The 26,297-nt window shown below is 38.9% G+C and overlaps 1 protein-coding gene across 3 annotated transcripts in view; it reads left to right on the top strand.

The window, feature by feature from the left end:
* USP25 (ubiquitin specific peptidase 25) overlaps positions 1–26,297 on the top strand; it is an 88,700-nt gene that overhangs the window by 10,622 nt on the left and 51,781 nt on the right. For 2 of the 3 annotated variants that reach the window (XM_071433678.1, XM_071433676.1), the window contains exons 2-4: positions 10,568–10,645; positions 11,765–11,909; positions 20,881–21,004. In XM_071433678.1, the coding sequence (XP_071289779.1) occupies positions 10,568–10,645; positions 11,765–11,909; positions 20,881–21,004 (347 nt within the window). Of the gene's footprint in view, positions 1–10,567; positions 10,646–11,764; positions 11,910–20,880; positions 21,005–26,297 lie in introns of those variants that run through there. The other variant, XM_071433677.1, reaches the window with a different exon arrangement.

The raw sequence follows: 26,297 nt of genomic DNA, 5'->3' as shown, positions 1-26,297 counted from the left end.
ACAGTTATCACCATGTCTTTGAATACTGTGGTGTCTCTGTTGTGTTTGAGGTTCATTTCAATTCTAACATCACCTGCATCCATGGAGGTTATTATCCAATGCAAGTGAAGGCTGCTGGCTGCCCTTCACAGGCCATGGTGTGGCAGTGGCCTTTCCAGAGGGACACAGCACGTGCCAGTGCCTGTCTGGTGCTAGACCCACCAGGAAAGGCTGTCTTGTCTCACCCCAGGAGCTGGAACTGCTGTCAGAAGCCTGTCACCTTCCAGGCAACCTGTTAAACACTGCCCCAGGTTTTACATGGCTTAATGTTATCTGTAGGCTCCTTCTTGTGCCTTGTGTCTGTCTGTGCCCACGTGCCCCTCCCCAGGCTGAAAACATGTCTCTTTACATGATTTCTTTGTAGGTGGTTAGTGGAGGGCAGAATAAACTATCAGATAATTTTGCTGAATGCTGCAAGTAGGGCTGTGTGAATTTCTTGATGTAATTTTGTCTTATAATGCACAACAGTAGGGGGGGTGACCAATTGAGGCTGTGGGATGAGTTCACCTCTGGCAGACCTCACTGCAGTGGAATGGAGGCACTTCCCCTCTGTTCTTCTTCCCAAGCCCTCTGTGTTGTCTCCTCTAACTCCTTGTGGCCCAAGATGTGGGCAAGAGCAGGCAGTGTGATCAGGAGCTACACGCTGGCTGGCCAAGGTGCTGGGAAGCCTGGGGGTGCTGCTGAGGCTTTTGGGGATCCCTGAGGCCAGGCCAAGTTGCTGGAGGTGACCTTGAGCTGGAGAGGTAGCAGGGTAGACGTGCCTGGGTACATGCCCACTCTGTGATTACAAGGCCTGTGTTTGTAGGAAATCATGTTACTAATTCTTTTTTTTAATTGGACTAAATGGAAGACCTTTATTGAAAGGCTTTCTGTTAAGTTTGATTGTTGTTTTTTTCCCTTCCTATTCAAAACAGACAGCTGAACTCTTTCCCCAAATGTGTCCCTTCTGTTGAATACAGTGGACTCTTTGTAATACAGACCTGTCTGTGAAAAAGTGCAATTTAAATTTTATTTACAATTTCTCTGCTGTACTATGCTGAATTTTGTGTGTAAAAATTGTGAAATCTTCCTGGTATCACTTACCTAGAGCATGTAGCAGAGTTGTTTGAGGTGAAGTGGAAGCTTTGATCTTTGTGCCATTAACAGCTGCAGTAAATTAAATCCTTCTGGATGTGCACACCTAAAGCAGGGAGTGGAGAACAGTGTATGGCAGTTCAGCCCATGCCAGGAGCAGGTCTGATTGTGCATGTTCATTTGTGGGAAGTGTACACCAGGAGCACCACATTTCTGTCACTGTGAGACTTTTAATTCATCTCCCATTGGTGTAAGTTTTCTGCTATTGTGCCTAAGTAGGATGGGGGCTGCAGGAGGCTTTTTCCCCCATCAGTTTCTCTTACCAAATAAAAGAAGGATTAAAATAATATCAGAGAAACAAGTCATTCTTTTAAGGCTGCTGCTCCACAACAGTTGAACTGGGTGGAAATCGGTGCAATCTCTTGTCTTATCCCCTCCCTCTCCCAGCCCTGGCTCTCACTAAGTTGGCAGGAAATCAGTGTATGCAGAGGGTGACTCCCTGATGGTTTATTGGGACCCTGGCCTGATTTGCCAGAGGTTTGGATGAGTGGTGGTGCTGGTTCCTAGGGACGAGTGGCATCTGGCAACACCAGCCTGGGCTGGCCAGCACTGGCAGGAGCTGCAGCCTGGGAAGAACAGCTGACTCCTTGGAAGCAGCTTGTGGTCTGACAGTCCTTGTGAGTGTTATTGTTTGTAAGTACTGCAGGGCCTGGGATCCCACTGATCTGAGGATACTTGGAATTTCCAGAGTTGGTTTGTTTGTTCCTAGAATAGTAGCCCTTGTTATCATAACAGCAGAGTGACAGTGAGGGGCTAGCTTGGTGTTTCCTTGGGAGCTCTTTGGTATTGTACAGAGCAGGGTGAGGCTATCATGATGTCTGTTTGGAGAAGAACAGCCCTATAAATATGCTGAATGTTTGAATGAGCTAGTGGGACTGCCTTTCCACTTGAGAGTTAGGACTGTGAAGAGCATCAGACATGAACCACAAGAGCTTGTCTGTGGTGTGATGGGTTAAACTGTGATTGGGATGCAAAGGAAAATATCTCAAAGTGTAAAAATGTGGATCTCATGGCAGTGTTGTTTTAGACCAGAAAGACAAGACTGAACATTTTTAATAGTGGCTACAGTAAAATTATACCCTAGGCAATAATCTTTGCTGTGAGGAGAAAGCTTAAGTCTTGGTGGTGCTGCCGGGTCAGACACTATAAAATGGGATGTTTATGCCTGATGGTAAATATCTGTGAACTGAAGAGGAAAATTAGGAAATAAACTTTTAGAACAGAAGGTAGCCAGGAGCAATCAGAAAAATATCATAGAATGATCTAGGTTGGAAGGGACCTCAAAGCTCATTTTGTTCCAACCCCCTGCCATGGGCAGGGACACCTTCCATTAGACCAGGTTTCCCAGAGCTCCACCCAGCCTGGCCTTGAACACTTCCAGGGATGGGGCATCCACAGCTTCTCAGGGCAACCTGTGCCAGTGCCTCACTGCCCTGACAGTAAAGAATTTCTTCCTAATATTAATCTAAACCTACTCTCAGTTTGATGCCATTCCCCTTTGTCCTGTCACTCCATGCCCTTGTAAATAATCTCCCTCCATCTTTCCTGTGGGCTCCCTTCAGCTACTGGAGGGCTACAGCTGGGTCATCTTGAAGTCTTCCCTTTTTCAGCCTGGATAGCCCAATTTCTCTCAGCCTTTCCTCATACATGTGAATGTGTATCCTGCTTCAGCAGGGTGCTGATGATTCCCACAAGCCCCTTCCAACTGCTGCCCCTGTGGTTCTGTGTTTGTGTATTTATGTACACACAGTTTGCTGTGTATCTGTCATCCTCCAGCCTCCTCCTCCTCCTTTCTATCTGTATATTGTTGCCTCAGACTGACCCCAGTGGCTTTAGTTTGCCATGGCTTGTGCATGTTTTTGGCAGGTCACTTGGTGTTGAGGTGGGATGGGCTGTGAACCTCTGGTACTGTGTCACTGCCCAGCTGTTGTCCATGGGGGGCTCTTGGAGGAATCCTCCTGAATTTATGTGTAGTTTACAGCTAATATGTGCTGGTGCTTTGAAAGATCCCTCCCACTGCTACCAGGAACTAATTACTCAACAAAATTGAACTGGAGCAGAGACTTTTGCTAATTACTGTCACAGTTACTGGAGTATCTAAGAATCAAAGCATTTTTTGTGAAGCAGATTTTCCCGTGGTGGTTCCAGTGAATACAACCTGAAGTTTAACTTGTGTCTAGTTAAGTGAAACTGAAGATCTCATTGGTTTTAGTGTGGTTAATTAATTTCAGAGCTGCTGTCATTACTCTTGGGAAGCTCACTGTTATGCTGAGCAGGGTATAGAGAAATCATGATGGTTTAAAACAAAAAGACCTCAAAAATCTTGGTAATTTTGCATTTCTGACACCTTTTTGTTTTCAGTAAGTACTAAGGTTGCTATCCTTTCTTGATTGGCATCCTGTCCCTGAGACTCATTTAGGACTAGCTGTCAGTAACAACTCAAAACATGGACTCAAGTAACATTGATCATAAATCAGTTCATAGACTAATTTTAAAATTTACCCCTGTGAACTGAGCAGGTGGTTTTCCTGCTCATTGTGAGAGTATTCCCCATGCAGGTGATTATTTGGTTCATAACTTCTGGGTGATTTTATTTAGATAACTGTCAAAGCTGGGTTTTGCCTTATATTTAGTGTCAGAGAATACAAACTAAACTCCTCAAACCTCTCCTTAAAATATTATCTCAAAATCTTTAACCATCAGCTTGAATAAAGACAAATGTATATGCTGAGAGTGAAAAAGATTTTTTTTGGCCGCATATGAGGCTCATGTTTATATGAATGCATGATCTCATGTTGTGTAGAAACCTTAATATCAGACATTGAAATTCATTGAAAAGTCACTAGTTAAAACATGAAAAGCATGGAAGTCTGGTGAGGGTATTCTGTGTGTTGTCTAGGATCAATATAGGTTGCCTAAACCTATGATTAAGTAGAACCCTTACTTTAATTTTTGTGAGAAGAGTGTACACACCTAAGTAGTGCACTCAAGCCTTTTCCCCTTGCAAGTTTTATTTGGGTTAGGCTGTGGTTGGCTGAAAGTTCCTGCCATACACTGTGTCCTTTAGCTCCTTGAAGTAAGTTTTTGCTCTCAGTCCAGTTGCACTTTGTACAAGCTGCTGCTGTAATAGCCTGATTTTGGCAGCCTGTGCAGAGCAGTCCCAGACTGAAAATCTGCTGTCTTTATGCACGTCCTTTGCTCTCCACAGGTGATTTTTGTCTGAACCACAGCTGAGGTGCATTTGGCATTACAGTGTGTGTAAAAATATATCTTTACCTACTTTCTTAGAGGATACAAGTCATGTAAGACATTTCTCTTTTCATACCTGAACAAAAGGAAGCCCAGATAGCAGATGCTGGGCAAGGGGACCAAATTCTGTTGTACTTTAAGGAGCACCTTAGAGCTGGTGCAGAGATTTAACTTGGTCTTTGCATTAGCAAAATAGTGCTTTTAAAAAATATGCATACATATAACCACTTTCTAATTTATATATTTTTATAAATACTTTTGTTCTGCACATACATGGAGAAAAATCTTGAGGAGAGAGCTGGGAAAAGCAAAGCCTTCTGGAGCTGACTGCATGTTTTTTCCTGTGTTTCAGCTCAATAGTTTAATGAAAAGAGTTAGTTTTTATTTGCCTATTTGGAACTTGACCAACAGCATATTTAGGAAATGGTTAATGTATCTGTGGTGCTGGAAGCTGTAATGTACAGCAGTGTCTGTGGGCCTTTTAACTATTCCTGGGAGATATGATTAATGTGGCAGAAAATTATATTCACAGTAGTAATTGAGGGTCTTTAGCATGCTTGTCCTTTGTATGTTAAACTATTTCTGTTTGTTTGTTTGTTTGTAGCAGAAACTTAAAGCCTCTTTATGGAGGATTACATTCCTCTAAGCTCTCAGTGTTCTTCTCATTACAGCAGCATCATATGAGGAAACCAGCTTATTAGCTACTTGTCTGCAAGCAATGCCATTAGCAGGTCCTCTGCAGCTCAGGCTTCATTAGAATTGTCTTTAATATAAAATATTTGTGCAGTGTCATTTGAGTTTTCCTCCCTAAAATCAGTGTTGCACTAGAAAGTAAAGAAAGTGGGATTTGTGTGGAGGGCCTGAGTCAAAATGCCATTCTCAGCATCTGCGTTTTCTTCTTTCTTTTTGTCTCTAATAAAAGTATTCATCCCTCAGGAATTAGGATCATGGCTTGGGCTGGAAGGCACCTTAAAGATCATCAAACCTCCCTGCCAGTGGCAGTGACACCTTACACACTAGACCAGGGTGTGCAGAGCCCCAGCAGCCTGGCCTTGAACGCTTCTGGGGATGGGGCACCCACAACCTCCCAGGAGAACCTATCCCAGTGCCTCACCACCCTCACAGTAAAGATGTTTTTCCTGAAAATACAATCTAAATGTACTCTGTGTCAGTTTGAAGCCATTGCCCCTTGTCCTGTCACTCCAGGCTCTTGTAAATAATCTCAATTTTTCTTGTAGCTCCTGTCATGTGGTGGAAGGCTGCAAGTTACCCTAAGCCATCTCTGTTTGAGGCTGAACAATCCCAATTCTCTTAGCCTTTCCCCACAGGAGAAGTGTTCCGTGCTTCTAATCAGCTTGGTGCCCCTAGTGCATTTTCATTATGTAGTACATAATTGAAATGTGAACTGTGTAGTGAGGCCATAGATCCTGTTTTCTCCTCCTAATGGTTGGATCATCTCATTCATTCCTGAACATAGAACTTTATCTGTGCTTGGAAATGGAAACGGGTTGTTTTATCTTCTGAGTTTTTAAGTGGTTGTGCTGCAAATACAAATATTTGGATGTTGCCATGAATAAAGCTGAAGTTTACATGTGCTTCTTCAGAAGCTGCAGAGAGGAGAAAATAAACAGATCAAAAGGTGGCTAATTCCCCCCCTCCCCCCCCCCCAAATTTATCTTCACTGTAATTCAGTATTAGTCAGTTTATGAGATTTGCCTTGTTAAAAAAAACCATTTGTGTAATTTAGCTTTTTGCTTTGATTGTAGGAAGTTATCAGAGTTTACAGTACTGTCGTGGAACTAATTTGGGTACAGTATCTCCCTAAGCTGATAGTAGTGCAGATCCTTTTCTGATTCACTGGTGCTGGCACAGCTACTGAATATGCTATTGTGTGAGGTTATAAACCAGATAATCTTAATTGGGCATTTCCTGAGAGCAAGAGAGGGATGGCTGGAAAAGGAGAGACTTGGAAATAAGGGCATGCATTCCTAATACACAAATTTGGCTTCCACCCAGGAAAATGGGAGAATTTCCTGTTAGTTAAAATCTTCCAAGAGCTGAAAGCCTGAAGATACAGTGCCTACATACCTCAGGGAGCCAGAGGAAAGGGAAAGGCTGGGAATAGCTTGTGCATGAAAGCCCCAGGGAGCAGCCTGCTGCATGATGTGGTGGGACTGAGGGGTGTGAACAGCTGGATCCAGGGCAGCCATACCATCTCCTTTGTGTGCCCATGGACTTGGGGCACCCTGCAGCAGCTGTACCAGCACAGGCTGGTGTCGGAGATCAGCTCCTGGGGGCTTTTTAGAATTGAGTCAAATGCTGTTCAGGCTTCATGGAGAATCTGTGTGTGACATGTGTGCACATACATCTAGCACTGCAGATAGTACTGGAGCCTTGACTCACTAAACTGGAGGATCTCTGCTAGAGAAAAGATATGGAATCAGTCATGTAAATTTGAGGATAGGATAGCAAACAGAAGTGGGTACGGGCAAACCTGAAAGAATGCAGGTGGATTTCTTAGCACCTGGTTCTGTTGGAATGATCTGCTTTGTGTGTCTATTTGAAAAGAGAGGCTGCTTATTAAACTGAATTACAGTGAGTTATAATTCAGAAGTTGAACCTCTGCTCAGGCAAGGTTGGAAAAAACAGGGAATCAGGAAAGAGCTGCATTGAAAGATATGGCAGCTTTTTTATGTTAGAATGGGTAGTTGTGATCTGAAACTTCCCTCACTGGCCTGATTTCATGAGTGCACATTGGTGTGGGTACTTCAGAAACTTGTGAATACTTGTCTGCTGCCTTCTTCATTTCTTATCTTTGTTTTAGCATAGGGTGAGCTCTTTTGGGTATTTTTGGTTATAGCCTGTGAGTGAACTGTTATTATAATTGTTTTATATATCTATGTGGTTTTAGACATTTGAGGGTCTATATACTACAGTCACTTCAACTCAAGTTAGCCCAAGCTTCTTCATGTAAACAGAATGAGCATTAATAGGAGTAAGGAGGGTGACTTGCTTCATATGTAGAAGTCTGTTTGTACTATTAAATATTTCTTACCATACAGAAGAGACTTAATTGCTTAGCAGTTGCACTAGAAATTGATCTCTAAGCTTCAGTCATGGGTAATAGTAACCTAAGTTTTCTGTATGCCACAGTAACCAGAGCTAAAGGAATAATTATTCAAAACAAATAAAATTTAGCTATTTTGACTTTGCAAAGTAGTACAGATACATTAAATAAAGTCAAATCAGGAATTCAGTAATACAAGCTCTCTGAATGTGGTTGCAATTGTTTCATAAGTGTCTTAAGTGAAAAGAAAAGCAAAAACAAAATTGAATCTCTTCCTGTAATAGTGAATGAGGAGAGGGTTTGACAGTGTCTGCTCTGCCACTTGTAATGAAAAGAAATAGAATTTCTTGTGTTAATACAGTTTCATGGGTAATAACATATTGTCATTATAACAGTGAAGGAGACTAATGACAAGTTAAAGATCCAGTTGCAAAGGAGGTCAGTGCATATAGTAAAGATGATGGATGCAGTTACATCAGATCTGTGAGGATGAGGGCAGATGGTGAATTTGTGGAAGAGAAGGCTACCAGTCAGAGATTTTAGCTGCCTTATGCAGTTTCACAATTGTTTCTGAAGATCTGTTAGTCTATTAGCAAGTATTAAAAGAACATGTTGATCAGGTGGAAATAATGTCAGTTATACTACTCCTAGAAAGGGAATGTGTCCATTATTTAGCTTCTGCATAATTTCAAGTAAGTCAATTAGAAATTAGTGGCAACTTGTCCACATTTAGCTGAAGAAACAGTAATGTCTAAATCAAACAAAGGCCCTAAAGCTCCATTTAAGGTGTTCAGGAGAACTGTTATTTTTCTTCTTAATTCCTGTCACTTCTAACAATGGTGCTTATGGATTCTCCATATTGTTCTTTTAACTACCAGTTAGAAATTCTAGAGCTGAGTACCTTAAACTCTTGGCCTTAAAAAAAGTATACTTAGATACTGAAGTAATCTCTTGATGAGAAAGGAGCATCTCTGGGTGCAGTTCTGACCTGTTAAATGTATATGTCCATGGGAAGGGGGCCTTGAAACACAGCTTTTATGCTGGAATGCTGAAATGTGGATGGAAACTACAGATGTCTAAGTTTATAAGTCACAGCTGTGCTCATAAATTAACAGCCAATATTTTGAACTGTTAAGAGATTGTTTGTTAGTAAACTGTCTCTTCTGTCTTTTCCCAGCCTCTGTGAACGATGAATATCCTCCAATCAGCCTTTCCAAGTGTTGTATATATTGTGGAAGATACAGAAATCTCTTAAAACTTGTTGTTGTAATACTTTACAGTGAAACTATTTTCTGTTTTGTTCACCATTGTGTTGGTGGCAAATAGAAAAAGAAATCCACTTTACTGCCATGCCCTTGAATTGGTGCTGCCAATTTTAATGCTGTTGTAATTATTTTTCCCAAATAATCTATTTAATTTCTTTGATTCTTGCCAGGCTTAGGGGCAGGAAAGCAGCTTTATAGGGGAAACAAGTCATGGCTTTGTACAGTGCTATGAAATGCACAGAGTAAACAAACGAGGGGGTTGAGGGATGGGGATAGAGTGGGAGTTTGTTTTCCTGCATCACTTCACTTTTCTTGTGCCAACAGAAGGGTTTTTAAAAGGAAAAGGAAAAAGAAAGAGGCAAATTGGATTGTTAGCAGTGTCTCTTAGGATCATAAATGAAGGGAAGATTGTGTATGTAATTCATAAACATCCTGAACTATACGCCTTCTATTTCAACTTATTGGGGCATGAAGTAGTGCCTGCCAGGTTAATTTCTCACTGAGGAATTCAGCATTCATGCAGATCTTAATTTCCTCCTCTCTACAAAGCAGTGATAAAGGAAGAATAAGGGTATTTGAATATTTGAGTCTAGATAATTCAGCTTGAAAATAGGTCTTTTAGAAGAAGCTGCAAGACAATTATAGTTGCTATTTTAAAATGAATTTGGAGAGTAGCAGGAGAATGTTTATTTGTTCCTGATAGGAAATATGCTTTTTGTCATGCAAACAAAACCCTGTACTTTACAAAAATTTTCTCTTTCATAGACGAAATTACTGTTTTGAGTTCAGGATGTTGTGGGCAAAAAATAAAAAAGAAAAACCATTTGCAAATATTTTTTCTCCATTTCCCATCTGCCAAAGGAGCAATTGAATTTGTTAGTATGGAACAATGGTCAATGCTCTGTTTTTTCATGGTTTTAATGGTTAAGATGCATTTAATGGTTTACAGGAGTTCAAAGATGGTTCCAGCTTTGTGCCTGCTTTTTGCTTCTGTGATGGGATGGCTGAGCATGACCAGAGTGAATCATCTGTTGGCTCTAAACAGGGGTGGGACCAGATTTTTATTTAAGTAAAACAAAGCCAAGCCTCAAAATTCTTATGCAGTGAATATTTAAGAGACCCAAAACCTCTTGTTCTTTTTCTAATTCCAAGTGTTGCTTTAAACTGAGTCATGGGTGCTGACTTATGTGATTTGGGAGAGTTGGATTTAACTGGTTTGGGAAGGCAGTTTGGATGGATTCCTCAAGTTCTGTTTCAGTATCAAGAAACTTGTTTTGTTTGGAATTTTTATAGTATTTCTCTTAAAACACCTCAGTGGTCAGCAAAGTTGAATTTCCAGGTTTTATGTTTGGAATGATTAGGAATTGTTTATGTTAAGGAAATAATAAGGTTGAGAATAACTGGAGTTAAAGAAGTTGGTTCTGGTGGGTGTTCAGTCAGCTATTTCCACTACTTCCACTGCAGACCAAAGCTGTGGAGTTTTATTTGTTTAGAAGGGCCAACTGTGGCTTTATATGGGCTTCTTAAACCCATGTTGCATAAGCTTACCCATTTTTTTTGTTTAAAAAAATCCAAAACCAAGCAAACACACCAAAATGCAAAATCATTACATTTGGGAATTAATGATTCCCAAAAAAGTGCCCAAATTTCAGAAACTAAGACAAACTCAAGTAATGTAGGTTCTACCCCTTTGTGGTGCATAAACCTCCTATGGAGATGCCTTTAATGTTTGTGGAGGAGTGTACTCTGTTAAGACATGATTTTGCTGTTTTTTTGGCTCTAATCCTATTTTGATGATCTGTTTTCTTTTTAGCACCAGCAAACATTTTTAAATCAGCTGAGGGAGATCACTGGTATCAATGACATCCAGGTACTACAACAGGCACTGAAGGTAAGATAAGTGACTTGAAGCTGAATGAACCTGAATGCATCTTAACTGCCTGTGAAAGCCATAAATCCAACCCTTTCTTACTCTGTCCCTCTCTTCCTTCCTTTCTCTCCCTTCCTTCCTTTTGTCCTTCCCCCCTTGAATTTATTTCAGGGGGAAAAAAAAGCCAATGATTGCTTGTTCACTTTGCATAGAATCCTGTTCTCTTTTGGTACTGACCTAAAAATTAATCAAGTGTTCAAAAATGAAAAGACAGGACTGTTATGACTTACCTTTAGCCTTGTGTGAATTATTTTGGGATACTTTGGTGCTACTACAGATGATCAGCTCCTGAGGAACCAAGTGGTGTTTTCTTGTCAAGGTGTGGCTGTTTTCTACCATGCACAGGCCTTGCTCACTGTGTAGAATGAAGAACTGCTTGAACTTGCCAACCTTTGCTAAATTGGTATTGTTTCAATGTTTTTTCAACCACTGTAATTTATTTCACAGCACAGAAGAATTCTTTGAGGCAAGTAAAAAATGGCAGGTCTCTCTGTATTCTGTGTCCATAAATATATAAATATTTTATTTATATAAATAAATATATATAAAAATTTAAAAAATGCTTTCTCTCCCTCAAGCAGAACTTTTTAGCTATTAATACATGGTAAATGAGGATTTAGTAATTTAAATCAAAAATATATATCTACACAAAACCAGGCAGTTGTTGTTAGCCTAAGTCATGTGCACAACTGCTTTTCAAAAGCTGGGATCTCTGTCTTTGAAAATGAAACTGTGTATTTTCAGAAGAATTCATCTTACTTCTGTTGAAGTCTGACTTCAGTGAATGTGCTGGTTTGTTAAGAGGTTGACCTACACTACATTTTTTTTTCCTTTCCTGAAAGAAGTGAAACACCACCAAAACAATTTTCTATAAGATGTTATATCATTATTTTGGTTTAAAATAGTGAAATATGCAGAATAGGTCACATTTGCAAACTTTCTTTTTGAGTCAGTATTTTGCCTGACAGTACAATCAATGCCTATTGATTTGAAGCTGCTAATCATGTCCTTTGCTTTCAGAAAAAATTAAAGAAAGGGTGAGAGGACTCTCACTTGTTTTTGGTTTTTTTATGCTTAAAGGACAGCAATGGTAATCTGGAGTTGGCTGTGGCTTTTCTCACTGCGAAGAATGCCAAGGTTCCCCAGCTAGAGGAGGCAACTTACTACCAAACAGCCCTTCCTGGGAATGACAGATATATCAGTGTGGGCAGCCAGGCAGACACCAGTAGGTATCTTTTCTTTTCATAAGTTCAGTTTAAAGGCATGGGAAATAAAACCTTGCCTGTGACATAACTGTTAATCTGCAGATAATTCTTACTTATCAATTTTTAGATTATTATGTGTTCTCTCTCTCCTTATTTCAGTGGGGTTTGTTTTGGTTGTTTTTAATTTTTAATTTATTTGAGCTACCTTTAGGCATTTCCTTTACCTATATGTATGATACTGATCAAAGGGTGAGTAACTGGGCTTTCCATCTTTTTTTACCTTTTTTTCCTCCCCCATATTGCAGGTTTTAATTTGGGTTCATGCAGTAAATAATTTAAGGCAAAAGCTGGGTACTCCTCTGTCAAAACAAAATTGGAGAAGAGTCTGTCATTGTTTGTTTTAATATGTTAAAGCTTAATATTGTTAAGAGTAGCTCCTCCCTGACAGGAATGACTATCCCAAAGGGAGAAATGGGAGGTTAAGTGTGAATTTTGTACTAAAAGAGTAGGTATTTTATATATTAAATTAGCATTAAATATACCCAATTTTAAACAATTTCATTTAGTTGATACAGGAGGTCCTACAACCTGCATTTCTCTAAGTCTTGCAGGTTCTAATCCTCTGCTTTAGTGTATAGTTATTTTTATGGGGAGAAAATAAATGTATTCTGCAAATAAATAAAGGAAATAACAGAAGTAAAAGTCAAAGTAAGTTTTGTTGTGGGATTGATATCTGTAAAATCTTAGTTTCTTGATTCTTTAGTTACTTTACACCATTTCCAATGCAGATGGAGAATATTTTAATTACATATCAGTTCTTTGGCCATATATCTAGTACATCTATGTAGATTTTATTAAACAAGTAAGATTATTTAATGCCTCATGCAGTAAGATTTTTTCCTCCTTTGTTGTGCTCATGGTGCCTTCAATGTAAAGAAGTTTAGTTAGATTTCCTTATCAATTGTACAGTTATCTTTTGTCTGTAGAACCTTGACATGAACTTTTTAAACTTTTTTCTTTAATTAGAGATTAATTTATTCTCAGTATGTCCAACCTGAAAACTGCATTTAAATCCTTGGTATTATTAGCAACCCTGTATAAAGTGTCCTGAGAGCATTATAGGTAGTTGTGTTATCCATGCAGTAAGTTGTGGTGGGTGGCTTGGGGTTTTTTGTGTATTTCTTCTTTTCACTCCTTTGGAAGGAAAACATACAACCTTCCCCATGTGTTTAATTTTCAGTGTCGGAAAATTGCCACTGAGGGAATGAAGGCTATTAAGAATCAACTCACCACTGTCATAGTTTCTAGTACTGACAACCTACTATGGCAGTGGAATAATAAGCTGGATTCTCTTGGAGTCTGTGTTTAATTAGATTTAATAGCAATCCCATTAATAGAAGTATTTAGTTTTACTGTCACTTACTGTGCTGTACACCCTTACTGAAGAAATGAGGTGACAAGGGATGCAAGAGCCCACATTTCCCATGGCAGATGGTCAAACTGAGAAGGGTAGGTCTTGAGTTGTACATTCCAAGGTGAATTTCAGGATTCTCTTCTCTTCTCTGGAGGGCTGAAGGCAGATTCCTTACAGTTACACAGCACGACAAGTCAGTGATCAAGAAACACCAACTGCTGTGGGAAAAGTAGGTTTTGAAATTTTTCTTAAACATCTTTAATATCTGGTCAGGTCCTCACTGGCAACAAAGATGAGAGCCCTTAGCCAGTCTTTGCTGTTTTAGTTAGACTGGAAACACATTGAGATAAAGGCTTTGTGAAATTTTCATCATATTGGAGGACTTAGAAGGCAAGAACTGAACACTACAGCAGAACAAAAGTCAAAACCAGTGTGACCATGGAGCCCCCCCCCCCCGCAAGCTCCTGTAGTGATTTACTGAATGCTTCTGGAAGAAACCTTTCCTTGTAAAGTGCTTGCCTGTAATTGTTTGGATTCTAGATTTAAAAAATGCAGTGCACCAAAAAGGCCAAGTCTCAGGGCCCTGTGTTAGTAAACACTGTCATGTCAGGAGGTGTGAAAGGGCAGTGACTTGTGAGGAGGGAATGGGAGGGTGGTCACAGGATGGGAAATCTTCAGCAGGTGGCTTTGACCATCACTGCTCCCTACTGCAAAAGAACATGTATTAGCAGTTCTCAGTGGCTATGCTGAGTTAATGACAGGATCTTGTCTCTCAAATTTGACTCCCTTTATTATCCCACATAGGTATAATTACATTAATTAATTAAAACTCACCCTTACTGTTCCTTACTGCTTAAGTACCTCTGTGTGTTTGGAACTGGGGATGTTAAGAGTCACTGAGCTTTGTGGTCCTGCCAAGTTAAAGCATCCAAACTGGGAAGGAGAGAGTCACAGATAAATACTAGAGCTGTCTTATGCCACAGAAAACCTCCAGCCATTTGGGAAGGCTGTTGAATGCATTCCTTGCATAAAGATGTATCAGATGTGAGTTTGACTGACTACATTTCTTTGATGTGGTTACTTAGTTAAAGGGGTAAAATGAAAATGCTACTGTGTACCATAACAGCCAGAATTGTGCCCTGGCTCTTTCAAAAGCAACAGTGGTCATAAATGGTTTGAGTTGCAGACAGGATGGTAGGAGGTATAAGGAGACCTGGTTTTTCTTATTATCAAATACAACATTTCAGCAGCTGCAAAAAAAAATAGGATAATAGGTTTTCATTAAACCTGCTCCATCTGTTAAATAAAACTGACTTGCGCAACCAGTGTTACTCATGATGCTTGCCTTTTTGTCTGTTCAAAATGGCATGTGCAAGCACCTGCAAATGTAGTATTTTCACATCAACAGTGATGCAAGCTTAATCTGATCCTTTTGCAAAGGTGGTTTTAGCATTTTCTTGTCCTTCTTGCACTCTGTGAGGAGAAAGTGCTTAAGCATTAGATTTTCAATGTACAGGTGCACACTTTTTAGTCCAAGGTAATTTCAATGTTTCACTTGGTAGAGGAAATCCTAGGCATTGTACTTAAAGAAAAACAAAAGAAGTTTATTAGTACTTCCAAATATTTTCACTTTATTTATTTCTCTAGAAACCTTTTTATTCCCATTTGAAGCAATTTTGTGTATTTTCATGTGTGGCAGCACAACAGAACTGTTGGATTACTAAGAATGTATCCATTTTGTTCTTATTATTGAAGGAACTTGAAGAACCTAGGGTTAAAGGAAGGAACAGAATGAAAAGATGTATTTTGGAAGCTGCGTTGCGTTCCAATGAAATTTGAATGCAAATTTGTCCTGAAATTTGTCAGGACAAATTCTCTCCTTCCCTTCTTTTGAAAACCCAGTTATTTTTCATTAAAACTGACTTATTAGTCTTTGCAATTGCACATTCCATAGCCAAAACAAAAGATTTCAAGCCCTTTTATAAGGGCAAGTGTAACTATGAAATGCCATAGAGAGCAATTTGAGGACTGTAGACTTCATGGCTTCTGCCTTCTTATATCTTCCTGTTCATACTTTGAGCCTTTGCATATATCTCAAAAGTCACTCAGCCCTTTCCAGTCAGGTAGAGTTTAGGCTCAATGGTACCTACATCCTTCTGAAGTGATGTTTATAAAACATTTCTTACTGTTCCATTCTAGAGACTCTGAAAAGTTTTTAGGGTAATTTCTTTTGGAGCTTCACTGCCCCTACCTTAGACTCCTAGTGTCTTGCCTAAATCCCTTTTGCTTCAGGTTAAGTCCTTTACTCCTTGTGTGCCCCTGTGGAAACTATAGCATACTTCATTCCATTTATCTCAGATGACATGTTGCATGCTTGAAGACAGTGTATCAAAAGACTTCTCTCGGATCTAAATGAAACAGCCTAAATTCCTTTCAAGTATTTGGATGCATTTCCTATACCTATTGTCATTTTTTTTTTCTTCTCATCTAGGCCTTCTTTAGTATGCTTCTTTCCTGAGCTGTGGCACTCAAAATTATAATGAAGACATCAGCTTAGTTCTTCAGAAGAATAGGTGAATCTCTATAAATATCCATGTAGTACTCTGACAGAAATGTAACACTTCCTATTTTCTCCAGTTCTGGGATGATGTGAATTGCAGATTGAACATGAGTCGGCTGTAGCTCCTGGATCCTTCTTGGCACAAGTCCTAGTCAGTCCTCATTCTCTAGCTTCTAGCTGTTCATTTATTGTTTCTGTGAGTAGAATTTGACAGTGGCTGCTTCTGTCACCTTGCCTAACTCAGCCATCTCTATGTGTCTTCATGACATTTCCTTCTATTTCAAGGATTACTTGTGTCATCTCCATCCAGGTTCCTGGGAGTTTTGCCAGCTTGATATGTCAAGGTCCCCACTTCAAAATGTCAGGAGTCTTGTACCTTGAGGTCCTCTTTTCATCTTACACATTAACTTGTTGCTTTGTGTCATGATTGCCTCTCTCCTTCCCCATAGGTGTGGGAGTCTTCAGTTTAAGGTGTTAGAATTGCAGGATGTTGTAAATACAGCTGAGATGAGGAAGCTGTGGGATAGTGGTGGCCAATATTTACAAGCTCTTGCACCAGTACAGTGGTTTGAGTTGGCTGAATTGCTGCAGGGGTGCTGGGTATTCTCCCCACATCCAGTTTTAACCAAAATTGGCAAATACAGCCACATAAATTCCTTTAAATCTTCACCTTAGGAGATCATTGTGAATTTAACATCATAGAATAGGTGGCAGTATGTAGGGTCTTGCTTAGTTAGCTCTGCTTGTAATAAATAAACCAGTTGCAGTCTCAACTCCCTTTAAAAAAACTTCTATATTGTTTGTGTTGAAATTGGAATGTTGCTGCTGAATTTTCATACTTGGCACTGCTCTATTGAACCCATCAAGGCTGCCCCTTCATTTTTTTTCTCCCTGTTCCAGTTGTTGCATCACTGTGGATGTTTATTGCCTATCCCTGAGTTCAATTGCTACTTCTGATCTGTCTCTCATGCTGAGTTTCCCAGCCTACTTAAGTTTGAAGTTCCTACTCTCTGCCTCCTCCTCATATAAGTACCAAGTCAACAACACAGTAATTATTTTAATGACCTGGGCAATAAACAAGTAAGAACCATTTATTTAAATGATGATAGAAATTTCCTAAGTAAACAGATTAATAAGTTGGTTTTTAAAAAAAAAAGGTAGATCTATGGGGATAGATATAGTGTGTGCATTTATTATACATACGCTAGTATTTGTCCCAAATTTCAATATACAACTTAAAATTGTTTTGTAGAATTACAGTGTCAAACTCTGTGAACCTTATGTATCAGATGGACACATTATTATATAATAATAATATTGTAAACCAAGAATACATTCCTTAGTAAAACAGATTAATTATGAAAGTTAGTTTTCATTGAATAAACACACATGCACTAAACCAGACTGTGTTGATGAGAAGTTTCTTCACCTCAAAAAATGAAGAATTTTTTCATAAGCAAATTTTATTTACTAGTCATGGCTTGGTTAAGAATGTTTGCATTTTCTAAGGCTATTTGACATTAAAGTAATAAGTACCTTTATGAGGATGAGCCAGTGAGAACTGAAGTGTTCTGTGGGCTAAATGAGAGGAATATTACAAAGCTGGCATGTGTAAGTTAAAGTCACAGAACTAAATTTGGACAAGAGGCATTAGTTCCATACTTTTATGAAATGCATCCTTCAGCCTATCACAGAAAAAAACTTGTGTGTCTGATAAAAACTTTGAGTAAAAGTAATATTTTTTGTTTTTCTTCAAACTCATACTTAAACCAGTAATCTGTTGGTCAGATAGGAAACTTCAGCAGCTCAGTTTCATGAATGAGTTCTACTACTCATAGCTGCAACATTAGCATCCCCATGCAAGAATTTATAAAACTTGAAGATATTTTAAAATAAAAATGAGAAAAAAAGAAAATTACATTAATTTCATGTATTATATGTACATATTTGTATAATGTATAACCATGTGAAAGGAATGCAAGATGTGGAGACAAGGCAATATATATAAATTTTTGATTTTTAGAGCAAAGAGTTTAGTCTCAGACTTACCCTTCTTTTGTGACTTCTGTTGAAGTCTTCTTTAATATCTTATGATTTAGGCTTCAAGTTGTATGTGAGGTGTTGCAGCTTAATGACTTACTGTGTGAGCTGTAAAGACATTTAGCTTAAATGTCAAAACCATTTTTATGTTACATTTGCTCTGAACTAAAAGCTTTCATGAAATAGGTTACCATGGATGAGATGATATTAATAAATGTATTTTTTGACATAAATTATGCTAGGTTAGCCCCCTGTGACTTAAATTGATTGTACCACTCACATGTAGTGGTAATATCTGGCAGTGTGTCTTCACTCTGTTGTCTTTTTTTCTTTCTGCAGAGCAGGACAAATGTATGGATATAACATTTCTAAAGAGAATCCTATAGTGTCTGCTCCAAAACCCTTGCATGCCAAAACACTTTTGTCTCATCTGCTCTTGGAAAGCAAAGGGAAGTAAAAGATTTGGGGTTTTAATATTAAAATTATGTAACTTCTGGTAATACGAATGGTAATAAACTTCTAAACACATAAGGTTTATAGATTAATAAAAATTAGAGAGCTAAGGAGTTGCAAAGAAGTTGAATATTTTAATGGAAGTGAGAGTTGGAGTTGATCCAGATAGATTTTTGTATAATGGGGGAGGTTTTCTTAAATACATCATTTTCACCTACATTGAGTTGTTTTCTAGAAAATAGTCCCCATATAGAGAAGCTGACTTCTTCATCTTGCTTTCTTTATTGTCATGTAAAAATGTCATCACTCTTACCTGACTAGAGACTTGCTCAAGAAACATTCCTCTCTGTAAGGAAGTGACCAGAGTAATCCCATCCCTGTCCATCAGCATGTGGGGCTGCTGGGTTGTGACCACTATTCCTACTTTGAGAAATACAGCTTGGCTCCAGGCAAGATGAGGGGCTGTGTGTGGCTCCTTGTAAATGTGCAGAAAATACAGCACAAGCACCACATTTTAGATCATAATAGGCAGTGTGTGTGTGTGTGTGGTGAGGGGATCCTCTCATTTGTCAACCTTTCTAGTCTTCTTCTGCTGTCAGGCTGTAGGACAGAGCTGGGGTTGCATGTGACCCAGGCTGAGGTGGTATTTTTGCCCAAATTATGTTATTCTCAGAGTGGCAGCATATTTATCAAAACTTCTCTGGGAGAGACTTCTGCTGGTGGTGGTTGTAATTGCTTTGGTATTTCTGAAGGAGAATTTCAGGCATCTGAGTTGAAGTACCCTTCTGTTACACTGGAAGATCTGAGCTGACTGTAAAAGACCTAAGAATAAAATTAGGAAGAGCTGCTTTTATAGCAACAGTGTTTTTCTATACTTCTAGGTCAGGACAGATTGCCCAGTATACTCTGCAGGTAAGAGTGCTCCCTTTTACAGGCCCACTAAATAAAATAGAAGTTCAACCATTATTTGGAGAAAACAGGGCTGAGTTTAAAACTTAAGTTTTGAAGATGCTGGTGTTAACAAGAAAATTTCTTTACAAATTCTCTCTGGTTTCAGCTTTTTACAACGACACGTCATCCCATTTTCTGTTTGTGTGTGACTGTGGCAATGATTTTTATACACTGAGTTTAGTGTTTTGTTCTGATCCAGTGAGAAGCATCCCATAAAAGAAAGCCCAGAGGAATAGGGGAAGCTACAGTCTCTACCGTGGGCTGGCCTGCACAGCAGAAAAGTCAGAACGTAGACAGACAAGGGTTTTTGAGTAATTGGGTTTGCCTGTGGAAGCAGAAATGCTGACAAACCTCTTGTCTCTCTTTGTGAGCAGTTTCCAGTTTCAATTCTGTATCTCTTTCTCCCAGAGCCTTCCAGCTTCTAATGGCCAAACCCCAGGCTGGAGACAACTCCCTTTCATAACTCTTTGGGTAAACTTGGCCTTGGAAGAGGGAGGCTCAAACCAGCCGGTGCTCCCTGTCCGTGTGCAAATCTGATATTGCACACAAGTTCTCTTTTGTGCTATTCCTTTCTTTCTGTCTGACTTGGAAAAAGAGACTTCTGACCCTTGAAATGGTGATAACCAGTGACCTTGGCTTTTTTGAAGGTCTTGTGCAGCTGATGGACATTCCTGTAGGCTCTTAGCTGCTCTAAAAGCTCGGCTGTGCCTGATAGGGACGTGATTTGTGTTGTGGTGTGTAGTAGGATCCCACCTGAATTAGGAGAAGGGTGTTGTTGCTCTCAGGAAGTAAGGAAGTTTATGGGGGATGTCAGTCTTTGATCCTTTGTATAGTAAGAGCTGGTGAAGAAGGCAGAAATAGAGCTGTTTTCAGTCAGTAGTCCATCCAAAATTCCCCATTTATCCAAGTATGGGTCCTCATTTTCTCTCCAGTATTTGTTTTTTTCATGCTGAGATGCGATACTTTCAGGAGATGAAAGAAAATTTAAATATGTTCAGAAAAGGAATGCACAAACAGGAGAGAAAATAATTAGGTTGAGTAAGGAACTGTTCCATTTGTTATGAAACTGTGTGAAAGTATTTGGCTTACCAGGGTACAGAATACTTGTAGGACTTGGGGCTGTGTTGGGAAAACATTGTTACATGTTCCTTCATGAGGAGGAAAAATCAACTATGCTCAATTAAGGTATCCTTTTTAAGTAAGGTTCTTCATCATGTGTTACTTGAAGCAACTGATCTCAGTAGCTGAAGTAATGCATTTAAGTGTATTGCTTTAAGAGGGCTTTCAGAAAACATGTATTCCTAAATTTGTCCCATAACTTTGTGAAAGTTAAGAACATTAGGAGCAAGGAGAACCACAGCCCATCATGTCAAGAGTGAGCTGCTGAGGTTTTTATCTGGCTTGGAGGCAGAAGGGAGCTGTTAGCAGGGTTTGTGGTTGCAAGAGCATAGGGCACAGGAGGGATGGACTGGAATGGTACTCAGCAATCCATGTGGGCTCTCTCCTCTACAGTAAGACTTACCTTTCATTCTGTTTCACTTTTAATTTTGAGAAAGATAGTTTTGCTTTTCAGATGTGATTGATCTCACTGGAGATGATAAAGATGATCTTCAGAGGGCAATTGCCTTGAGTTTGGAGGAATCAAACAGGGCATTCAGGGAGACTGGAATTACAGATGAGGAACAAGCCATTAGCAGGTAAACAACCAACTTATATAAAGCAGAAATTAAATTAAAGAGTTGGAGATTGGCCTGTATTGCTTTTTTAAACTTTTAACAAATAATAACTTGTTTACTTTTACTTGTGCTACTGATATGCCTGGCTTCAGGATGCTGCTTTAATGTATTGTATCTTCTACACTGGAAAATAGTCTATTATGTGTGGACTAAGATTTAATAAAATGTTTCATATTTTTGTATTTCTTTAAATATGGAGGAAGTGGATGGAGATAGAGAATGTGTGGTCATATTTAAATAGGAACAAAACCCAGAAGTTTCTCTTGTGTATCAGGTAAAAAGCAACAAAACCAAAATATAAATTAAGAAGCAAATAAATACTTTGTCCTGTTTTTTGCAGTGGTCATTTTACAATAACATTTTCTTCCCTCTTTGCTAGGGATGAGATTGAGGGAGTGGGTATTATTATTGTGACTTGAGGACACTAAGAGCAGCTGCTCTATTTTAGCAGATGAAGAATGTTATTAACCTATTTAACACGTAAGATTTATAGGCTTTGAGTGAAGTTCTGGATTTCAAGCTTTATAAACATAACTGTCTCAGTTTGGGTGTGATAAGAGTCTTTGAGCTAACTTTTGGTCAGATTTTATGATAACGTTTTGTACAGTGTATGTTTTTGGTATGTTGATACAATTATGAAATATTTGGGACTTGAACTAAGCCTGGGTGTAGATTTGTGTGGGAGGGATGTTGTTTCTTTTTTTTCATCTGTCACTGGCCTTGGGAGGAATGTTGAGTTTTCAATTTGTGGCTGGCCTTGTTCTGAAACAGGCAATGATTTGATCCTTGATAGGAGGTAAAGTACTACCTCCTCATAAAAGACCAATTTTATAAAAAAATAATTTAGATGGGGAGATTAACCATGATAATTCTTTTTCTCAGTTCATTGTGTTTGACAGGCTAAATGACTTATTAGAAAATTCCATCTCTGAAAATATAGATATTTTATTGCTTTATTTGTATTACTTTATCAACAGTAATTTTCTTTTCCCTTTTGAAAAATAAATACACTAATTGTGAGAATAAACATACTCCTCTGCCTCCCCATTTGTGATAAAAGTCATCTTGTTTTAAGAATTTGAGATAGCATATTTTAGGAGGGAAGGGTGGGATGAAAGGGGTTTATATTCTCATTAACAACTGGAAGAAGGATTTAAGGGGTTGTTTTTTTCTAAAGCCTCAGTATGTGCATGTATGCAAGAGGATGGTGGAAGTTCTGTCCAGTTTTTTTTCAGAAGGTCAGCTCTTGCGTGTTCCTTTTTGAAAGGCAGAATTGCTGTAATTACAGAGTTGTGATTTAAGCAGGCACTCAGAGAGATGGACCTATTTCTGGAGATGGAAAATTTTCTTCCTCTTTTTCTTTACCCAAGCCTTGTCTGCTTCTGCTGTGCTCAATTATTGGGAGCCTTGAAGATTTAGGATTTTTGTTGTAGACTTTGTTTTTTACTTTTGAAACTAACCCCCCCCCCCATTTGGTCCTACCTTAGCCCATAGTATTATTGGTATTATAAATACTTAGTATTTAAGTATTATAAATACTTTTTACTTAAATTACAGTGTATATCTTTCTGACTGCAGAAAATAACAAAGGATGCCTGTTTTCTACAAAGACATCTAGACAATCTGGTCAATCTGGTTATTTGTTGAGAAGATGTTGGTCTTATGAAGTAGAGACTCACATCTAATGGCAAAATTGCTCAGAGTAACATGTGCAATGTCAAATGAAGAGCTTGTTGCAGGTCATATCCTCCTTGGTGCACTGCACCACATTTTCTATGCTTGCTGGAGGGTTCTTTGGATCATTTGTTGCACAAATTCATTTCACAAGCCATGTAAAAATAGTCACTGGAGGATCCATAGTATTTCATGACACAAGGAAGGGAATGGGACTTTGCTTGTGAATGGAGGCAGAGAAGAATGAGGATCTTGAAGGTTTTGGCAGCATTGAGACATTAGATCAACTCAGTAATTTAGCAAGAAGCACCCTGAGCTGATGACAGATTATGTCAGTGTTGAACAAATATAGGAAATTCAGAGTTGTTGAATTCTTAAATTCTTAATCTGAACTGTTTAATCAGTTTCCTTAAGGACAGAATTTAGACTGGTTTTATTACAAAAAGACAAAAGAAAAAAAACAGCCCACTTTGTAGTTAACACCCCACAGAAGAATGTTGGCATTCCAACAGAAAGTGCATGATCTGTGGAGAGCTTTGCAAAACAAAAAATGGAACACTGGCTGTAAACAAGTCAAGCTACAGCCATTTACTTTTGATTTTCTAGATAAAACAAGAAGCAAAAATCCAATAGGAGGTCAATAATAAGCAAATTTAAACTGTGGAAATGGTTCATTAAAAAAAATGTAGGCCATGTGCATATTTAAGTAGTTTTTGCTGTGATGGATATTTTTTTCAAAGGTATTCATAGTGGTTTGGAACCTAATTTGTGAAGATTTTGTTAGGGTTTCCAAGGGAGAATTAATGGAATTTCTTGACTTGTGTAATTAATGTTGTAATGCACGTAGAATTTGTCTTCCTGAATGTGATTTCTTTAAAGTGCCTGATGAGGACAGATGTGATTACTGTGTAGGTGTTGAGAGAGTGCATCTGAAATGTCCGAGTGTCCGAGCTGAACATCTTGTACGTGGCACGTTTAAAAGCTTTTCCTGTTTCCTCTTTAAGTCTCCTGGAGAAATGTGCTTGATCAGTGTGTTTCCTGTTGTGAAGAAGTTTCTCCTTTTATATTACTTTTTGTGGATTGAAGTCTGAAGCTGGTGAAAGAGGGCTTCACTAGGGAAGCCAGTGAGATATTACTGGAAGGAGAAATCAGCTGTGGCTGTGGTACTGCCCCTATAAAAATGAGTCCATGCTGTCAGTCCATGAAGGATGTGCACAGCCCCTGAGCTTTTTTTTAAATCAGGGTCATCAAAACTGCTTGGGACTCTACACTGTGGTTAGGCATTGTGTGTGTAGATGCAAGGTGGAGTTTTAGAATGTTGTAGAGTCAGGGATATATTCCTGCATGTCCAGCTGTAAGACAGTCACAGTACAAGTACCTTCCTATGCTCTTTAGCTGAGTAAGCTGACAGAGTGGGCTTTTCTGCAGCACGTTGAGTGGGCTTCCTTAGAGCGTGGTTTGACAGAATCTTCGTGCCGTGCACTTGCCTTGCTGTGGGGTTTTTGCTTTGTCTGGTGAACCCCCTGCAGTTCTGCAAAGATGCTTGGCTGTGCCCAGCTTGTTACAGAGAAATAAAACACTGCTTTCAAGCCTCATGGCAAGCCTGGCAGTAATTAACCCTGGCTACAGTGTTTCCCTCCAAACAGGATTCCAGCCCTTGGAGGCGTGGAAGCTGTAGGTCCTGTGAGTTGGGGCTTTGTCAAACTGCAAACAGCTGGCTGATGGCTCTGTGCTGGAGACTGTGCTGTTGTCCCCAAGGGTCAAAAAGTGGGGCTTCAGCTCTGTCAACAAAATTGCTAAATCTTTATCATAACTCTCTGGAAGGATGCTTGTTTTGTCAAGCAGTGTAAGATTCTTGATCCAGGCCATGTCCCAAACTTGTGACACTATGAATGTAAGACAGTGAGCATTTTATATGAGATATCCTCACTGTGCTAGTAAATACATTTATTTATGTAGCATTCTAGCTGATCATCAAGTTCCTATTTGCTGTGCTTACTGCACTTTATTTCACTTTTCATTTTTGATTTAACTGCATCATGACTATCATTATGTTGGAAAATTAATTCAGCAGAGAGAATGTGCAGTATTGCTTGTGCTCTCTGAGAATGTGCAAATGGCATATCTCTGAGGACAGATAATGTTATAAGTAGAATTAAGGAAAAAATACCATGATGCCTTCAGAAACAAATACTTTATTAATACATGGAAACATGTTTTAGGTCGAGCTAGAAGGGAGTCAATCCCGTACCTGCTAAAGAAACACAAATTCAAATACAAAGAAGTTTTAGTGAGTAATTAAGCTGATGAATGGTAATACTCACGGGGTCAGGGAACTGTTTCAGTTTGAGAGTATTTATTTTTCTGAACTTGAATCTTGAAATATCTTGAAATATTTTTGAACTTCTGGGGAGAACAAAAAGAGAAGTTTGGTTTTTTTTACCTGAAACACAAGTGGTGTGAAGTAGTTACAACATCATTTAAATTTATTCCAGTCTGTCAATCTTCCTGTCAGTTTTAAAGGTCCCTTCAATTTAGTTTAAACAAGATTTTAAGCAATTCTACCTGCATGACAAATTCTCTGAACTATGTATGACATTAAAAAAATGTCCCCATTGACCAACATTTGCTCTCAAAGCAGAGATACGTAGGTCATCCAATAATTTTGAAGGACTGTATTAGTGAAAAGGGAAATGAATTTGACTGTTTCTTTACATTTTGTGGTTTTCTTACTAGAAAAAGCTATCAGAAAAGACTCTTGGAGCAATCAGGGTCAGGTTCCATCCCTATACGGTGTTTGAAGAGATGTCAGAATAGAAACTCTTAGTGGGTTATATGCTTGCCCTTTCAGTGCTCTTTACAGGGTGGTGTAAAAAATAAATTGATTAATCCTTAGGAATTTACCAGATTTAGGTTCTTTCTGAGACAGGTACAAAAGTGGTATTTGTATCAAATGGTCTCTCAAATTTAGAATGCCTCTTTTACTGTATTTTTTCTGAAATAAGTATCAATGACAAATTAGTATGTTCCCCAGAACAGTTATCTTCAGTAAACTCATATGATGCTTCATAGTTCTTGGTAAGATAGCTTTTCTTTCTTTGATAGGAGCATAGCTTGAAATAAAGATGTAGGTAGGAAATTGAGAGATTATGAGGAGGGGGGTTGTCTGTTTCTGTGTTTTTTTCTGAGAAGTTCGAACTTTATCCTTGAGGATCTGCATTTACAGACCAACCTAAAGCTGCCTTTCTTTGGTGCTGGTGACTCTAGAACTGAGAGGGGGCAGCTCTTCATGCTGCTCAGACTGCTTAATGCTTGTGAAGCAGCCTGTGAAATCCTGTGCTTGGTGTTGGAGAGGAGCTCAGCCTTTTGTCTGAGAGTTGGACTGGATGGCTGGAAACAGTGACTACTGTGTCCGTAGTGCGAAGCCAGACTCTTGGCTTATGAGTTAGAGCCACTGTTACATGACCTCAGTGCATCCATCTCCATCTTTCTATTTAGAGTACACCTACCACAAATTACTTTTAAGGTGTATTTTGTCACCAGGCTAAGCCACCTGTTGATACAGAAATAATGTATCAAA

Source organism: Agelaius tricolor, unplaced genomic scaffold (genome assembly GCF_023055355.1).
Source record: "Agelaius tricolor isolate 1412-34295 unplaced genomic scaffold, bAgeTri1.0.p SCAF_9, whole genome shotgun sequence".
NCBI lineage: Eukaryota > Metazoa > Chordata > Aves > Passeriformes > Icteridae > Agelaius > Agelaius tricolor.
The sequence above is the reverse complement of the archived record's forward strand: the minus strand, read 5'-3'. Positions and strand labels throughout refer to the sequence as shown.